Below are 20028 nucleotides of genomic sequence, written 5' to 3'. Positions count from 1 at the left end.
ATATGTATGTTATAATCTGTCTTCTGAAAGCCTCTTATCCCATTGCGGAACTGGGATTCCCCCCCCCCCTTAGTTCCATATGCATTACCAGATTATTCCCAAGAGCATACATTTAGGAGGACACATATAATTAAATAAGGTTATAGTACAAACCTATAGTACTATAAGGCAGATACTTTCAACATGTGAGGTTTTCCTAGAGTAAAGACACCCCTATGTTGTGAAAGGTGAAGACAAAGCAGCAATACTTCCCTCTGGAAGTGAAGGAGTTATATTCCACATCAGCCTTGAAATAGCACATTGTCCTGAGCAGAAACTAGGAGACACAGCAGTTGGGCTTTGGGGAAAAATCTGTTAAATACATTTAAATAAGGCATCACTAAACAAAGCAAATGCAAACAAATTAAGGGTTAATGGAATCCATGTATCTAGCCAAATTTCTACTTTAAACATTTAGAAGTAATATATACTATAGTTTCTATTCCAGTCTCCCTAAGCACTCTAGATGGCAGTGCGATGCTTCAAAGAAGTCACTGCATAGTCCAAACACCTGCTGAATTTTGCTGTATTCTCCATATTTCAGGGAGTTTTAAAGAATCTGCAGTTAACAAGCACCATTCCAGAAGTATCCTACAAGAGCTCCATTCCCCAAAAAGATCTCCTGCCTGTATAAGGGCATCTCCATTCTGTGTCAGGAACAGCTCTGTACATTAATTTCCAGTGAGTAGAAGAAGATGATTCCACTGCTGCAATGAATGGGAAGCCAGGAAGTCCGGATGCTTATTGGCACAGCTGTGCAGCTTGGGACAGAGCCAACAGCTTCAATTATCCATGTTGAAAGAAGGCACTTTTCAAAACAGAATTGAATCTTTATATTATGTGTAGTGGTGGCAGTTATCTAAGCCTGCAGTTGTTCCACCTACCCAATTTTCACAAACTGTGTTCAAGTCCGTTACAACAAATTATATTTGTCATTTTTTGAGTTACAGTGAATAATAACTGAAACTGGACTGAAATAATCCCTAGGAAGTACCTTTCATAGTCACTGCCCAGTTAAGGTCAGACTACTCAAAATATTAAGACAGACCTTGGTTTGGACAGAGTACCTGGTATCTGTTTCACAAGGATACAGCAGGCACCATGCACGTTGTTCACTTGTAAGATTAGACAACAGATATTGCAGAAGTGCATGCTACAGAAAAGGACAGTAAGAGTGCATAGATTTCTGTATAATATTTTTCCATCCAAGGGCTATACAACTGGAATTTTGGTATCAAAGCATCTGTACTTTGGAGGGTGGTGGAATGAATAATAGGACCAAGGTCATAAATTTATCATAATCCCCAGCTGACCAGAAATTCTCCCACCCAAAGATTCACACCACTAATTCAACAATAAGATCACAAAGTATTCTATTCATTAAAGTGCCTTGTGCAAAAGTGCATCAGAGCATCATACATCTATAAATATTAATAATCATCAACATTTCATGAATAACATTTCATAAATAGTAGTAATCAACAACTGCATAAATATCCATAAATATCCAATAAATAGTGCATATAATCTTCTCACACTTAAAGGTACATCAACAATAATAGTCCATATAGACAAAGACTTGATATCATTTCTCTGCAGGTTCAGATGGAAAGTCAAACACAGGGTTCCAATGGGATTCAAGGTAAGTAACTGTTTGTAGATATAATTTAAAAGCTTATTTCTTGTTTTCAGATTCTGTTTTAACCTTTGGGACATCACCGATTCATCCACCAGCCCAACAGACAGCTAGCCACGTCTGTTTTGCACCAACCGTGCTTTTTTCAGGGGCTGCTTCTAAATAAACCTGAACAAAACATACATTCAATAATAACTGCCAATAAACCCAATTCTTATTATTGTTGATGTACCTTCGAGTGTGCAAAGTTTATATGCACTATTTATTGGATATTTATGCATTTGTTGATGCTTACAAAGAAAGAATGTAAAGGTTGGATCCAACACTTGTCTTCTGCTGATGGAAAGGCATTTCTGTTGGTGAAGGGGAGGAGTGGGCCAATCAATCAGTTCCAATTCCCCCATTTTACTGCAGATTCCTATATTGTGCCCAGTGATATTTGAGCTGGAGAGGCTGAATTCTGGAGAGAATGATTGTGTGCGTGCTTGTGTGTGCATGTGCGCAGTGCAGTGCAAGATGTGTAAGTTCTGTTCTGCAACTGGTGCTCTGCACACAGTACTCTGGAAACACAGCAATCTGATTATTCTTCAAGGAACCTGTTATAAATTGTAATGATTGTATTAAACCCTGTTAGATAGGTTTCAGCATGTTAACAATTTTCTGATGATATCTCCAAAATTTATATGAGGAATTGATTCAGGAGACACCAGATGGATTAATCTAGGAAAAAATAATTCAAACTTTTAAAGTCATCTTAAAATAAAGACCTGTTAAGCCATGCAGGGCAAACTGGTAGGGTAATTGTAGCACTAACAGAAGATACTGGAGTGGTTATAGAGAGCTGTTATCTACATGTAATGGGACTGCTTCATAAACAAACCTTTTAATAATAATAATAATAACATTCAATTTATATACCGCCCTTCAGGACAACTTAATGCCCACTCAGAGCGGTTTACAAAGTGTTATTATTACCCCACAACAATCACCCTGTGAGGTGGGTGGGGCTAAGAGAGCTCAAGAGAACTGTGACTCGCCCAAGGTCACCCAGCTGGCTTTGTGGAGGAGTGGGGAATCAAACCCGGCTCTCCAGATTAGAGTCCCGTGCTCTTAACCACTACACCAAACTGGCTCTAGACTTCTAAAAGTCTTCTATAGAAGACTTTTAGACTTCTATAAATCAAATAATTTACAATGTTACTGGACGTGTTCTACAACAACATCCTTTGGCTATCTTACTGGATTGTGTTAACTATGAACTAGTAAGCAATTCTCTCAATAAAATAATGTTTGAAATATGCCAAAATTGATTACTTTTAACAAAAAGAGAAAGTATATAGAATAACTATTGGAAATGCTGGGAGTCTCTCTCTGTGTAACAGAATAACAAAAGGGAAAAATACACTCATTATCTAATGAAATCTGATGACATTTTAGCGTTACTTATACACTGTCATTTATTTAACAATAAAAATGTGATTTCTGATTTTACTTTTGCTTTTAAAAATTCAATCAAATGAACCAATACAAGCACATACTGTCCCTTGCTTTTGTAAGATTGTGTCCCCCTCTTCAATTCCTACCTTTGGAAACAGAGACAGGTTTTCTCTCTGTACTGTCCAGATTTAAGTGTTTCTTCTCTCTTTCAACCTCTTCATTTTTCAAACAGCTTACTAGCTCCTCCAGAGTCTTTACAATGTCCACAAATGAAGGGCGTAGTGTTGGGTCCATCTATGAAAATAAGGATAAACAAATTATATTTCTCTTTTTTAGTATAAACAGATGAGACATATGTCCTCAACAGGTGTTTGGGAACCATAATGGACTTGGTAAGAACCAATAAAGAAAAGCCCTTTAATCAGGCTGTTAGAGCGGTTAGTCACTAATTCAGCTAACAGAACAGTAAAGAATCAGTTGGTTCTAAATTAGGATGCAGTCCCCAAAAGTTCATGTTCAGATATTGAGGTGTTACAGATCAGTGTTTATTGATGGAGGCTCAGGTACCATCCTTGACACCTACAACCAGCTTCAGCTGGTGCACTAAACGACATCTTTTTTCTTGAATGCCAAGAATGGGCCACTTTATATTTAGTTAATTTAAAGTATTCATATCCAACCTCTCCATATAGATATCTTCAAAGTGGTTTACAATATAAAAATAAAACAGTATTTTTTAAAAAACATCAGAACAAGATTCAAATTCCAGGTAAATTAGCAGAAAATGTTATTGAAAACAAAATTGTAAAACACAACAGAGCCTTGCTGAAAAGAAATCGCATGGCTTATGCAAAGATTTGCCTTGCCACCCTCTTAGAATTCTTTGACAGTGTCAACTAGCATGTTGACGGGGTAACCTGGGAAACACTGGGTTGGATTCAGACAGCTTTTCCTCTGGAGAAAAAGCGAACAGCGGGTCTATCCCCTTTGAACATGCAAAAGGCTACGCTAGAAATCATGGGACCTGTAGAAACAAAAGGTGTGCGCAATGGAGGCTGCAGTAAAGAGGAAAAGTATGTGAAATTGAATAAAAAAGCTGGATGGATCCAACCCTTTGTATAACTGAGACTTTCAAAAAGCCTTTACAAAGGTTCATCAAAGGCTTCTGAGTAAATTTAACATTAAAAGATTGAGGTAGCATGTCTTTTTATAGATGTGTAACTAGTTAAATGACACCAAATTGTTGATGAAAACAGAGTGGATTTGGAGAAGTTCCAGAAGGGATTTCTCCAAACTGAGTGAATGGGCAATGAAATTCAGTGGAAATAAGTGCACAGTGATGCACTCTGGAGCACTTTCCCTTACGAGGCAAGCTAAAGCAGCCAGGTCTTTTTAGCTTAGAAAAAAAGTAACTGAGGAGTAACATTATCGAGGTCTGCAAAACAATGCATGGTGTGGAAGAAATGGATGCAGAGGAACTTTTCTCTCTCACACATACTTGAAGTCAAAGTTATTCTATGGTATTGGTTAGTAGTATATTCAAGACAGACCAAAGGCTGAGCCCTGAGCCTGAGCCTGCAGGACAGAGTGGTAAAGACAAGGTGCCATGACTGAAAATCTCTAATCTTTCCCCATAAATTTAAGGGATGTGTATAATGTCACAGTTACTCCTAAATTGAAAGTACTATAAGTGTAAGCAAGCAGGAAGTCTTAGATATCCAAATCCACATTCAATTCACAACCTGCCTGTGTGTGTTCAGCTTGGAACACTATAAGATAGGTACACGACTGAGGTATCATTTCTCACACTGTAAAAAATTCATTTCTTTGGCCTCTGATCAAACAACTTTTGCAGTTGTATAGTGGAGATGATAGTGCCTTCCTTTCCCACATACTACCACTAAGAGCACATTTTTGATGGCATGGAAGGGAACACAAAAAGAAACGTACACTTTTTGAAAGCCTCAAGCTCTTAGCCAAGCTATAGCTGCTGATTATATGGTTTATGGCAGAGAGGCCAAAACAATCCGCCAGACAGCATTTCCAATTTTGTTCCTTATTGCTACTCTTGGGATTCATCACATTTGGGAAAGAACTTTTGTTAACTTGAATTCAGGGACGGCTGCTAGCCAGTAAATACATCCACAAATAGAGCTAGATGTCAAGTTGACTAATTTACTCCTCCTCACATTTCTTTGAAAAGAATTTCATTGGTATATAACTCACATTTAGATGAACGGGTTTTCAGAAGTCTGACAAAGATGTAGAGGCTGAACCCTACTTGAACCATCCTTCCAAACCAATGAAGGTCTTTGTGTATTGATGCTTTTGCTTATTATTATTGGGATTTGCAAAAAGCTCTCATTTTGCTCTCAAACATACTCACATTACAACAGTTGAAGGCCAACTGGAGGAAATTCGGAGGACAGTCTCCCACCATGTGCTGGAAGGCATCATAATCCAAGCCAAAATTCTATACATAGGAAAAAAAAGTTGTAACAGGTAAGAAAAAAGTGTACTATACAAAGAAGCAGGGAAATTATGAAGACAGTTAAGAGGCAAAATATTAAATTTAAGTAAAGGCAAAATATTAAATGTATCTGTCTGCACCAGCAAGATACTAAACGATAGCTGCTAGCATATACTGTGTCACATTTATTGAGTTAAGACTATAATTCAAAGACAATACAAGCTTCTTAAGTAAATATGAAAAATTTCAGATCCCCCCCCCCGATTTTCCTTTAGGTTCAATCTGTATCTGTCTTTTGTCTGAACACTAAGGTAGAGTACTACTGACCCATCGCTACATCTTCCCAAGCTGCCTACCAACATTGCATGATTTTAAGGACTAATGAGGAACTTGGTACATCCTTGGACACACTCCCATCATGGATAACAAAGTACATTTTGGATGGACTTCTGGTTTGGGATCCATGGAGGTCTAACGCAGCTCTAAGTGCTGAGCTGTCCGTGCCACTGTTTGGAAGGCTGGAGGGGCGCAAGTTGCCCGCAGCCACCTGTTCTCAGGCGGAGAACAGGCAAGAACGCTCGAGGACCTGAGGGCGTGTTGATCTCGGGTGAGGGGGGGGTTCTACACAACGAACTCCCACCCACCCTTGAGGTCCCACCCGAAGAAAGGTTGCCAAGATCTCTGCAGTGGCTCTGGAGTCAAATTCTGGCATAAGACCTACATGCCCAAGCCTCAGTAAGACAGCAAAGGGATTGGATTTGATCGGATTACAGAAGCAGCGACTACAACCCAAGAAAAACGTTTAAGAAGGTAAAGATCGCTATCTCTTAGTACCGGACAGATTACAAAAAGAAATAAGTGGCTAAAGTGGATTTAAGAACTGCAACAGAATAGTTACATAAGGGGGAAGATTCCGGAAAGAAAAAATGTGAAAAAGTAACTTTGTAAAGAGAAGCTAGCGGGGAAATTGGATTATTGTTTACATACCTGTGGCGGAGAAGAGATAATGGACTGTGAGAAAGTTTAAAAATCGCGAGAACTGCTGTGCAACGTAGGGGAACAGGAAGTACGTCAGAACTACAAAGAGAGTGGAGAGAAGGGCCCTTTCCTCAAACGCCAGAAGTAGGTCGACGCCATTTTGGAACAGGGCAAGCAGTGACTTCAATGAAAAAGGAAGTAGGCCATCTTTGAAGAAGGTAAGGGCGAGTGCTTCAGTATAAAATCATAGAGTAAAAACGCCCGACATTTTGGACACTTTAAAACAGTGTTTGACAAAAACAAACTGGAATTGGACTTTTAAAAATAATAGAGAGCATTAAAAAAGCGCCACGGATCTAAGGAAAAGGGCAGACTCGTGGGAGCGAAGCAGAGCCAGCCCCACGATATCGAAGAAAGAGTGGCAAACTACGATGGAGAACCTGGACAAAAAAGTTTCAGAGGGGAATAAAGAGCTTAAGGACATGATGCAAGAGATGGCGAAAGAACTAGAAGATTTTAAAGAGACACTTAAATCAGAAATGGCAGAACTGACAAAAGGTATGGATAAAATACAAAATGACTTAAAAGTTACACAGCAGAGAGTTAACGTAGTAGAGGAAACGGTAGAAACTTTAGCAGATGCGCAAAAGACTGAAATGAGAGGAATGAGAGACAGAATGGCCATTGCAGAATGTAAACAGATGGAAAAGCAACTAAGATTTCGTGCGATCCCAGAAGTAGAGGGAAAATCAGCCCAAGATCAGATTACAGAAATCTTGGCAGACTACCTGGGGAAAGAAGAGGAAGAAATTGCAGCTTTTTTTGGACGTGGCATACAGAATCAATTCCAGATTTGCAGCCCAGAGGAAACTTCCAAGGGATATGATTGTGCAATTTACGACTAGAAACACAAGAGAATTAATTGTGAGCAAACAGTTTCAGGATCCATTAGAAGTCGATGGAAAAGTGGTGAGAATTATGAAAGAGCTGCCCAGATTGGTGCTATTCGAGCGGAAGAAATACAGAGAACTGGTACAGATGCTAAAGGAACTGAAAATTAGATATAGATGGGAAATACCAGAAGGACTGGCATTTGAGTTTGGTGGAGTAAGAAAGAGCATCAGATCTGGTCACGAGATGGAGATTTTTATTAGGGAAAATGAAAAGGACTTACCAAAAAGTACAAGAAAGTGATCACGGAGGGTAAAGTTATATCTTGGAATGTTAATGGACTAAATTCACCTTGTAAACGTAAGGCTACTTTCCACTGGTTATCAAAACAAAAATGCAATATAGTCTGTCTGCAAGAGACACATATTAGAAAGCAAGATGAAAAATATTTGAAATTTGTTAAATTGGGAAAAGAATTTGTTGCTGCCTCTAAAAAGAATAAGAGGGGAGTTGTATTGTATATAAAAGATGAATTGCAGCCCAGATTAGTTTTAAAAGATGCAGAAGCCAGATATCTAGCAGTGGAAATTATTTGGAATTCTAAGAAGATATTGATGATTGGGATATATGCACCCAATGGTGAAAAAGAAATTTTTTTTAAGGACTTAGAGAAACAATTAGATGAACTGTCCTGTGATCACGTAATTTTGGCAGGTGACTTCAATGGAGTTACAAACTTGGAGGAAGACAAGCAGTCTAAAGTTGCTCACAAAAAAAGAGGACTACTGCCAAAGGCGTTTTTTACGCTTAAGGAACAAGAAAGCTTAGAAGACGTGTGGAGGAGACAATACCCTAAAAACAGACAATATACATTTTACTCTGCAAGGCATTTCACACTATCAAGAATAGACATGATCTGGGCCTCTAAAGAACTGGCACTATGGACTAGAGATGTGGAGATAATGCCAAAGGTAGGCTCAGATCACAATCCAATTATGTGGAGGTTTGGGAAAAACAATAAAAGAAAAGGATGGAGAATAAATGAGGACTTGTTACAAATAGAAGAAAATATCGCGTTGCTGCGAAGGGAGACCAAATTTTTTATACAATATAATTTGAACAAAGAAGTGCCGACTAATAAAGTATGGGATACATATAAGGCGGTGATAAGAGGCATACTAATGGACTTGAACGCAAGAAGTAGGAGGAAAAAGGAGGAAAAGAGATCTGAAATTTTGGATAAAATAAAAGCCAAAGAGGTACAACTTAAGAAAAGACCGGGGGAAAAAGAAAATATACCAGGATATTAAAATTCTGCAGGAGCAATTGACGGCAATGGACAATAAAGAACTAGAGTGGAACTTAAAGAGGATGAATCAGAGGTCGTTTGAAGGTGCAAATAAGCCCGGAAAATATTTGGCGTGGCAACTAAAAAAAAGGAAGGAGAAAAAAACTATAAGTAAAATTTTAGAAGATGACAAGGTGTTTATGGACCAAGCGGCCATTAGTAGAGCCTTCTTCAAGTTTTATGCAAAATTGTATCAAAAAAAAGAAGTGAGTAAAGAGTCAATAGTGGAATATTTAGAGAAGGTGAAAATCCTGACAATTTCTGAAAAATGGAAAGAGAAATTAAATAAGGAAGTGACAGAAGAAGAAATAAAGGAAGCTCTACAATTAACGAAAAATAGGAAAGGCGCCAGGACCAGATGGACTAATGGCAAAGTTCTACAAAGTGATGGCTAATGAACTGGCACCTTTCCTGAAAGAGACAATGAATGGAGTGACGCAAGATCAAAGGATCCCTGATTCATGGAATGAAGCCAACATATTGCTGATTCCGAAGGAAGGTCAAGATTTGACCAATGTTAAAAATGATAGACTAATCTCACTGTTGAATAATGACTATAAAATATTTGCAAAGGTGTTGGCAGAGAGGTTGAAAGGATGGATGTCGGAATTCATTGCTGAAGAGCAGGCGGGATTCTTACCTAACAGACAAATTAAAGACAATTTGAGGACAGTAATAAACGCTATTGAATATTATGACAAGCACTGTGATAGAGAGGTTGGTTTTTTCTTCGTAGATGCAGAAAAAGCATTTCACAATCTGAACTGGGACTTTATGTTTGCTACCATGGAAAAGTTGCAAATGGGAGAAAAGTTCATACAAGCAGTTAAGGAAATTTATAGAGACCAAAGTGCAGCAATTATAGTGAATGAGGACTTGACTAAAAAACTGAAAACCAGCAAAGGAACTAGACAGGGTTGCCCTTTGTCTCCATTGTTGTTTATTTTGGTTTTGGAAATACTGATGATTCAAATACGTGAGGATGATACAATTCGAGGTATGAAAATAAAAGAGTTTTCCTACAAGGTCAGAGCTTTTGCGGATGATATAATGTTAATAGTAGAGGATCGAATTGAAAATATGCCAAAAGTAATAGAGAAAATAAAACTGTTTGGAGATTTGGCTGGATTTTATGTGAATAAAAAGAAGTCAAAGATTTTATGTAAGAATATGACTAAACAGAAGCATTAAGAGCTAATGGAGATAACAGACTGTGAGGTAACTAATAAAGTAAAATATCTTGGTATCGAACTGACTGCGAAAAATATAGACTTGTTCAAAAATAACTATGAGAAACTGTGGATACAAATAGAGAGAGACTTAATAAAATGGAACAAACTGGATTTATCATGGCAGGGAAGAATAGCAGCAGTAAAAATGAATGTTTTACCACGTGTGATGTTCTTGTTGCAAACTATTCCAATTATCCGTGACTCCAAACAATTTGATAAATGGCAAAGGAAAATCTCAGACTTTGTGTGGGCAGGCAAGAAACCACGAGTGAAAATGAAGGTCTTGCAAGATGCGAAGGAAAGAGGTGGCTTGCAACTGCCCAACATAAGACTGTATCATGAGGCAGTATGTCTTGTATGGCTGAAAGATTGGATAACGTTAAAAAACCGCAAGTTGCTGGCCCTGGAGGGACACAAAAAAATATTTGGATGGCATGCATACATGTGGTATGATAAAGTAAAAGCGGACTCTATGTTTTTGCATCACTATATTCGGAGAAGCCTCTTCACGGTCTGGAAGAAATACAAGGTGTATATGGAAGACGGAATTCCTTCATGGGTGGTTCCGTATGAAGTAATAGATCCGAGAACTGTGGATAATGAACAGCAATGCTTAACATACAAGGAGATTACACAAATACAATATTCAAAGCTGAGAATAAAGACAGAAGAAGAATTGTCTCCTTGTTATGGATGGTTTCAGTACAGACAGATCAGAGATCTTTATAATGCGGACTGCCTGAGAGGAGGTATAAGACTGGAAAATTCGGAACTAGAGGAAGTGATACTATAAGAAGGCAAGAAGGAAATATCTAAGATCTATAAATTACTTCTAAAATGGTTTACGGCGGATGAAACAGTAAAAGTCCAGATGGTGAAGAGTGGGCAATAAACTTTCATAAGGAAGTAACAATGGAGGCACCTATGGAAAAATACAGTGAAGATTTCAACTTGTACGAACATTAAAGAGAATGTGTACAAAATGATTTACAGATGGTATTTAACACCAAAGAAAATTGCGCTAGGAAATACTAATATGTCGGACAAATGCTGGAAATGCAAAAAACATGAAGGATCACTATATCATATGTGGTGGACATGTGAAGTAGCTAAGCAGTACTGGGGAGAAATAATCGAAGTAATTAATGAGATTTTACAAATACAAATAAGTAAGAACCCAGAATTGTTGCTACTGAACTTGGGAATGGAGACTGTTCCAATGCAGCATAGAACATTGTTATTTTACATGACTGCAGCGGCAAGACTTTTGTATGCGCAGAAATGGAAGACACAAGAAATACCAACTGTAGAAGACTGGATTTATAAATTGCTATACATGGCGGAAATGGACAAAATGACAAGGAAACTCAAAGATCTTGACCTAGGGCAATATATTGTTGATTGGGGGAAATTGAAACAATTTTTGGAAAAAAATGGGATGTAAAAGGAGAACTGTGGCAGTTTGAGAATTTTTAAAGAACAATGTTGGAAAGGGGAGAGAGAAGGGATCTTACCATTTAGGGGGAATGTAATTACAATCTAAGCTAGTATAATATTTAGGGGAACTTTACATATAATATATGGGATAATGAGAATGGTTAAATAGATATATTATTACTGTATATGTATATTATTACTACTATATATCATAGGTATGTTATATACAATATAAAACGATGGGTTAATGGATCAGATTTAATACAATATCAGGTTGCTGTGTTATACTATGTTGTGTGCTGTGTTACACTGGTGGCATAGCATACAATATATGTTTTATAATATATACTATATTGATAGTATATTTGACGGAGTATATGTTTAAAAGAAATAGAACATGTTTAAAGTAAGAGATACTGTGATCCTTGCTATATACTAAGCTATATGGTTATGCTTTGACACGATATATATTATATGGATAGTATGCTTGATAGAGTCTATGTAAAAGAATCAGAATGTGCTTAGAGTAAGAGTTATTATGATTTATAGAGGGTAGGAAAATGTAAATGAAATAGATTTAAGCAATAAGAAGGGTTAAGGGTTGGAAAGCTGTTGGAAGTCAATAGGGAGGGGGGAGGAAAAGGGTGGAGGATAGAGGGGGGGAAATGGGATTATATGTGTTAAATTTGAATATTCTTTTCTTTTTTCCACTCACCAATAAAATTTTATTAAAAAAAAAGTACATTTTGGATGATATTGCTCCCTTCCTCTTGAAGCACCTTTTTGTGGTAAAGGCAGTATTTAGGTTTTTAAATTTTATTTAATTTTAATTTGTTATATTTTAATTATTACTTGCAAGCCACCAAGACGAAAGGCGAAGGCAGGGTATAAATATTTTAATAAATACATTTTTAAAATCTTAGCTTGCTTCATAAAGATTATTGTACGTAATAGTCCTATTCTAAGGATTAATTTCAGTTCCAGTGGGATGGTTCCTACGAAGCACAAAAGGAAAGTTTTTGTGCATGCCGACCTTCTGCCGGTAGTCCCTTTGATCTGTGAAAAGCTAGTGCCCGGAGCTGAGGGACCTGTGTGAACAAAAGGCTGTGCAACACATGTGGTTGCATTGAGGAGGGGCAACATAGGAGAAATTGCACTTCTCTGCCTCTTACACTAACGGAGCATCTTGCACTAATTAAAGAAGAGCTAGCAGAAGTGCTAACAGAAGTGATGTCACCTGGTTCCCCCCCCTCTCCATCCCATGTGGCTTTTTGTCCACATAGGTCCCTAAACCCCTGGTTTCAGTATTTTGTGGGTCAAAACTGATAAACTGATTACTCCTGAGCTGCCTTCCTTGTACTTTTAAATACTTCTATTGTACTTTTATATTGTTGTTTAATGTAAAAATTTTAAATCGTTGTTATTAATGTGTTGTTTTATAGAATGTAATCCACCCTGAGCCTGCCAGTTTGGGGACGGCGGAATAGAAATTGAAGGTAAATAAATAAGTAAATAAATAAGTAAATAAAAAGGCACCATTAAGGGAAAGATATGCTCATGTCATATGACCCAACCTCAAGGACCTATCTGTTCCAGATGAAGCATGTGCTCCATTTCAGCAAGATTCTATATTCTTTTATTATTAGATTTGTCAATACAACATTGCATTTACCTTCAGGGCTACCAGATGTTAAAATGGTCCCTAGGATTGTCCCACAAAAGAATATAAAAAGGATACTGCTGCCAAATAGCTTAAGCAATTATCTTTTGCTACCCTTGGTAGGGAGGAGGGGAAGAAGGAAGCTGTGATGCAGCAACACAAAATACTGCTGCTGTGCTGGCATTCAGCATGGAGAGAACATGCTAACTCTTTGTGCCTGTGCTACGATATCCAATCCTATACATCCGGAAAGCAAAGAACCAACTCATGGCTGTTATTTTCAAGGAAGTTCAAACTTCTCTTTTAACTTATGCAGAACTAAAATGAGAGAGATGCCCTCTGAAAGGTTACAGTTCCAGTGCAACAGTATCGAGAGTTCTGAGGCTTTGATCTCCTAATGCAGTCTAACTTATTAGAGTTGTAGATTGTACTGTATAAAATACTTTATAGCTATGCCTAAAAGCACCAGGAAGCTTGGTGTGAGGTGAATGTACAGGAAATGCTGTTCACATGACCTAGAATATCCTCTTAACTGCAGTGTTTGGCCATAACCAGCTTAAAGTGTGGAAACAAACTGTATAGCTACTTCATGGTGAAACAGGAAATTCTCGACTTGCATCATGATCCCCCTATGAACACAGTTTTACAATAACTTTGGCTTGGGCCAGTTATGAAATCATCAACTCCCTTAAAAATAGCGTTAAGAGATGTATGTCTCTAAGAATACTTAGCTTCTAGTTCAGAAGAGTATATATTTCACATACTCTTACCAGGAAAGAAAAAAAATCACATTGACACCAGGAAGATTATCAAAAAGCAGAAATATTTGAAGTGAGACTTAACTCCAAGACATTTTTTTTTTAAATCAGCCAAGTTTGGCATACCTTTTTCTGTCTTAGAGGATGTTGTTAATCTAAAATGGAGAGCAGCATAGATAAGCAAGACATCTGTGCCCCGAATGCCTGAGAGAAAGCACAAATGGGTTTGGGGCAAAGGGCTGCCTCATTGATTTCAAATTTGTTGTCTTGGAAGGAAAAAGCAATCCCTTATCAGACTCTATGCTTTCACTTAACAGGGTTGTAGCAGTAGTTTGCTCCGTATTGTGGTGCCAGTCAGATAACGATCCACAAGCTCATGACTGGAGTAACGCTCACCTGCACATTTTAACTGTGCACTTAAAAAAGAGGGAGCGGAAAATAACTGTCATTTATTGCTTGCAGCTATACCAGAGAATGAACACTTCATTAGAGGCTTTATATTCATCATGTGTTTAGCTATTATGTGGAAATTACTCTTGAGCATTTGTCCCTTAACAGTCCTTGTCCATTCCTTACCTCTGTGCGGGGGAGATAGTCTGGATCTGCCTGGATCCTGGCTATAATCTCACAAAGAATGATTCCATACGAGAACACATCCGCCTAAGGAGGGGGTGGGAGGACAGGAAAACAAGACCACAGTTTAATTATAGGAACTCTTCAGCTGTCTTATCTGCCACCGTTTCCTTTTCATTCTACAAAAGAACCTTCTTGTCACATCTCTCTGGCATTTAAAGTTCTTCCTACTCAACATTTGCCAGTGTTCTAAAGCACAATCAAATACAAACTCAGAGAACAAGCATTCTAGCTTCCTCTTTTCCCAAAGAAGCAGCATGAAAAACATTCATAGGATGGTTATCTTAAACAATGTTTCACAACAGCATATATCTGTTCTATGCTTCTTCCACCCTCTACTCCCAAAGTCTAAAATGTTCCACTACAAATGAGGAAAGAACATTCCAAAGAGTATATCATCAAACTGCAACCATAAGGTGCATCTAGGGCTGCAGAAAAAATCTACTTCATAAAAGATGAACTAGTTTCTGGCATATAACTGTTCAAAACTAACTCAAACATACCAGTATACTTCATTTATCATAAACACATGAACTCCCACTAAAAGGATAGCCCTTGGATTGACAAGGTACCATCTGATTTAATAGAATGTGCTAGGTGCATTGCAATGAAATGAAATAAAAACACTGTATATTAAATGCAAGAGTCCAGTAGCACCTATAAGACTAACAAAATTTATTGTAGGGTAGGAGCTTTTGTGAATCACAGCTTACTTCTTCGGAACTGTGATTCACAAAAGCTCATACCCTACCACAAATTTTGTTAGTCTTATAGATGCTACTGGACCCTTGCTCTTTTCTACTGCTACAGACAGACTAACATGGCTACCCATTTTGATCAATCTTGTATAGATTAAGAAAGAGGTGATAGAGCTCAATAGGACATAGCAAGTAAGTAGAACTAAACACACCTCCCATAAAGCAAATATGAATCTGAGTGTTCCTTAGGGGAAAGCTGAACATTAACAACAACACCTTTTGATTTATACACTACCCTTCAGGACAACTTAACATGCACTCAGAGCAGTTTACAAAGTATGTTATTCTTATCCCCACAACAACAATCACTCTGTGAGGTGGGTGGGGCTGAGAGAGAGCTCTGAATAGCTGCGACTGGCCCAAGGTCTCCCCGCTGGCTTCAAGTGGAGGAGTGGAGAATCAAACCCAGTTCTCCAGATTAGAGTCCTGCCGCTCTTAACGACTACACCAAACTGGCTAAAAAATTTTAAAAAATCTTTCAAGTATCTTCTGGACCAGGACATGTAGTATATTTTATTTTTATACAGCCCTTCCTTAAAGGAGTTCAGAAACATCCGGTCCCTCACTCTTTTTTATCCTCACAATGACCCTGTGAAGTAGGTTAGGAGATCCTGACTAGTCCAAAGTCATCCAGTGGGCTTCATAGTAGAGTGGGGATTTCAACCTCTCTCTCTCTCTCCAGCTTGATGCTTACTAAGCCACATGGGCTGTTGTGGCATAAAAAGACTAATGATAAAGGAACAAAACATTTTGTTTCCACTGGCAATTAGTGATTTTGTAAGTTAAATAATTAGGAAGTTTTTGGATTTTTAGATATATTATTTTTTACTTGCTTAAGTGGAAGTGTCAGTAGTTGTAACTCAAGTGTATGGATTTAACATGCACATGAAACTGCTGGGAGAGGTCATTAAGTGGTTTGTGGTGTAGTGTCAATAACATTAGGATGACATCCAGTCTCTGTCTTTTCCATCAGATCCCACATAGGCTATAAACCTGCTTAACCAGTGCATGGAATCAGTAATGGGCTGCATGATGTTGAACATATTCAAGCTGAATCTAAACAAGACAAAGGCACTATAGTTGGGTGATTCAGTTGATCCAAAGTTTTCCAAAACTTCAGCTATGGGGCTGCACATTTGTTGATTGGGGTTAGTATATTATACCAGTTTTAATTCAACTTCCCTAGCTTCCAATGTGTTTCTGGTCCCAATTCAAAGCACTGGTTATGACTTTCCAAGTGCTAATCTATGTCTTGCTAGCTCTTACTGTTCAGAAGGCAAGTTCACAGGAAAGGGATTTTTTAATGGACCCACTAAAAACTCTCTCCTGCAAGATGTACATCACTCTGCTACAATTTCATTTAACTGATATCTCTAGCAAACTAAATAATTCTGGGATCATATTCAGAAAACAGAAAGATCCTACCAGATTTTCTAAAGAGAACTACTTCAGCTAATATCTGATGGACAGCAATCATGTCAGAGAAGTTTTAAAGCTACATATGCAAAACAAATCCCCAGGACAATAGTTAGCCCACATTTAGTATTTGATTTTTCTTTAAAAGGCACCCACCTTTTCATTGTAAGGCTCATCTCTCAGCACTTCAGGTGCCATCCAATAAGGAGAGCCCACCACAGGCAGCTTTTCACTTTATATATTTTAATGGAGAGAAAGTTAGAAGCAGATAATTTTTTTTCAAAAAGTATTTCATAAGCACTTTGCAACTCTTAGCTTTCACCATGGAACAGAGTATAAGCTGTTCCCCTGCCATTCATACCAACCCTCCAAGCATTTGATGAAGAGAGCTGTGCCTCTCAAAAGCTTATGCTACAATAAAGTTGGTTAGTCTTAAAGGTGCTACTGGACTCTTTGCTATTCATACCAACATCACTCTTCCAGGCGACAGAAAGAGCTGGAGAATGTACAGATGATGACCAAAGCAGGCAGGCTGCTGCAATTTTCTTCACTTCCCCACAAAGTGGCTCAAGGTAGTTTACAAGTATACACAGGGTATATAACAATAAAAGTGGACATAAATATAAAAGCAGCAGCAACTTAAACCACATGTATAGTATCTAAGTGAACTTTGACTTGTGAAAGCTTATATCTTGGAAAATTTTGTTAATCTTTAAGATGCTACTGGACTCAAATTTTGTTCTATTTCAAGTTAATATGGATACTCACCTAAAAATTAAACCATATATATGTTAACTGTAAAGCAGTATAAAGTGAGTAAAGTACTTTTGGGAATAAAACACATTACAGGCTCTCCTGAACACAAGCAGGGAAGAAATAACCCTGATTTCCACTGGATGCTTGTTCCAGAAGAGAAGTAACCACCAAAATAAAGACTTAAACTGGGCTGCCAGAGACCAAACCTCCCTATGAGAAGGGACAGTGAGGAGAAAATCCAAATAATTTCTCTTCCTAGTACTATAAGCTCTTTAGTGCAAGCCCTTAAATAAACAAGAGTTGGCAGCAGATGAGCCCCACTCAGAACAAACTATCTCAGGACAATTTTCTAACCAAACGCTGATTACTTTTGTTCATCTTGTCTTTCCTCCAAGGAGCAATGGTGGAATATGTGTTTCTATTCTCCAGATTTTATCCTCACAACAGGTAGATTAGGAAAACTGAGGCCAGCCTAAGGTTCTAGTGAGCTTCATGGCAGGATGGAAGTATGAATTCCCATCCAACACACTGACCATTACACCACACGGGTTCTCTCTGAAATTGTTTTACAAGTTTCTCCAGATAATTCTGAAAAGAATTCCACCAAGGAAGCATGACAGAAGGCTTCTTGGAAACCATAATAAAAAAAAATCCCCCTTACAAATTCTATATTTACAAGTTGTCTTTGAGTATATGACAAATCTCTGAGTCAGATCTATATATTTTGTAGTTCATTTCTATTTCAGATGACCCGAACTCTTCTAATCCAGTCTGATTATGGATTTATTTCAACCAAATATTTAAATTTAAATCAACCTTACATTATTAAATATTCCATTTAATAATGGAAAAAGAGCCAATGACAATACTGACTTGCAGACAAAGTTTGGGGCGTGTTTATGATCTAAATTTCAGTAATAATTCTAATAGTAATTGTATTTTTACGGTATCCTACCAGTACATACTCAGTTGTTTATGCAATACAATAAAACTAGTTAAAATAACTTTTTTTAAAAAATGTAAAAATAAGAGGGTAGTGAGAATCCTTTCAGTGGAGAAAGCGATAGGTTTCTACAGTCAAGGATCTGTTATCCACCAGCATTCCAGAACTGGTTCTCTCTTTGCCTTTGTATGAGAAAGGCGCATGTGAGTGCGCACACACAGTACATTTCTTTACCACCATGTCTAAACAACCTGCCAGACACTGGGAATCAGGAGGTGGTTGCTAGTTCACAGCACTTCTCTTTTTCGAAGATGATCCTGCCATGCCACTATGCAAATTTAGCATAATCAGAGTTGAGCGGTTTGATATTCGTTAACTCATTGTAAATAAGCAGGATCTCTCTCTCTCTCTCTCTCTCTCTCTCTCTCTCTCTCTCTCTCTCTCTCACACACACACACACACACACACACACACAAGTTCAGTGCTGGATCTCAAAAAGCATTTATCAATGCTTCATAACTATCTGGTTACAATTACAACAAAGAGATCGGAATTTCCAGAGTAATCAAAATTAACACTTACCTGTAGTCAGGAATTTTCTCTGCTAAGCCAAAATCACCAACTATAGCAGAATATCCATTCTCATCATGCTTTATTAAACAATTCTGAATTAAAGAAGAAACAAATTATTAATGTTGCCCAAGTTTCAATGCTACCATTTTTTTTAAAAAAAGACACTTTTCTACCTACATAGGAGATGTATCTTATCCAAGGTCACATTAACTTTTTTGTGCAGTTGGTCATCAACTAGGTTCATTAGAGGATTTGACTGGGCAAAAGAATTTCTTTCCTAACTCTAAATATGACATAGTTATCTGAATGCTTACCCATGAGCAGAGATCATTTGGGAAGGCTAAAGAGACTGATAGTGCAATACTAAAGCACACCCTTTTAAGCCTACTGACCTCAACAGACAGAAAATTCCAACTTTGCTTAGGAGGGCACTGCACTGGCACAACTGGATGAGATGTGGGAGATCTGTAAATGGATTTCTTGTTGCTTTTAGTTTTATTTAAAAGCAGCAGGCTTACATGTGACCAGGCTTATGATTTGGATCAGAGTTGTGATGCTAAGTCAGGCTGTATTTAAATAAAATTACAGATAATAGAAGATCCAATTCAGCAAGACTTATTTCCAAATCAGTATTCATATGATTAGGCTGTTATCTAGACAGGGGAAACAGCCTCTCCATTTTTCTGAGAAGCCTTAAAGCTCTTTGTCACAAGATATTTGTCTGGTAAAGATAACCATACCAACCAGTATGAGTTGCAATACATATAACAAGGCTATTTACAAACTAGAAACAAAGCCCATTGTGGGGAAAAATACAACGGGTTCTAGAAAGGGGAGGGTGGGCAGGCGGGCATTTCCTCCTCCTCCGTCACTGATCCTGGCTGGATGACGGTGGGGAGAGGCAGGTATGACCACCTCCTCTGTGCCTGATCCTGGCTGAATGAAGGGGGGCAAACATTGCCACCTGCTCCTTTCCTGATTCCAGCCGGGTGAAAGGGGGGGCGGGCATTGCCTCCTGCTCTGCACCTGATCCCAGCTGGGTGAAAGGGGGGGTGGGCATTGC

General features: G+C 38.1%; 1 protein-coding gene across 1 annotated transcript in view; it reads right to left on the bottom strand.

Annotated features, from left to right (window-relative positions):
- TESK2 (testis associated actin remodelling kinase 2) overlaps positions 1–20028 on the bottom strand; it is a 93983-nt gene that overhangs the window by 4288 nt on the left and 69667 nt on the right. The window contains exons 6-10 of the mRNA XM_054980233.1: positions 18975–19057; positions 16850–16925; positions 14463–14546; positions 5499–5585; positions 3259–3406 (exon numbers count right to left, since the gene is read on the bottom strand). Of these exons, the coding sequence (XP_054836208.1) occupies positions 3259–3406; positions 5499–5585; positions 14463–14546; positions 16850–16925; positions 18975–19057 (478 nt within the window). The remainder of the gene's footprint in view (positions 1–3258; positions 3407–5498; positions 5586–14462; positions 14547–16849; positions 16926–18974; positions 19058–20028) is intronic.

This window comes from Eublepharis macularius, chromosome 5, assembly GCF_028583425.1.
Source record: "Eublepharis macularius isolate TG4126 chromosome 5, MPM_Emac_v1.0, whole genome shotgun sequence".
Taxonomy (NCBI): Eukaryota; Metazoa; Chordata; class Lepidosauria; order Squamata; family Eublepharidae; genus Eublepharis; species Eublepharis macularius.
The sequence above is the reverse complement of the archived record's forward strand: the minus strand, read 5'-3'. Positions and strand labels throughout refer to the sequence as shown.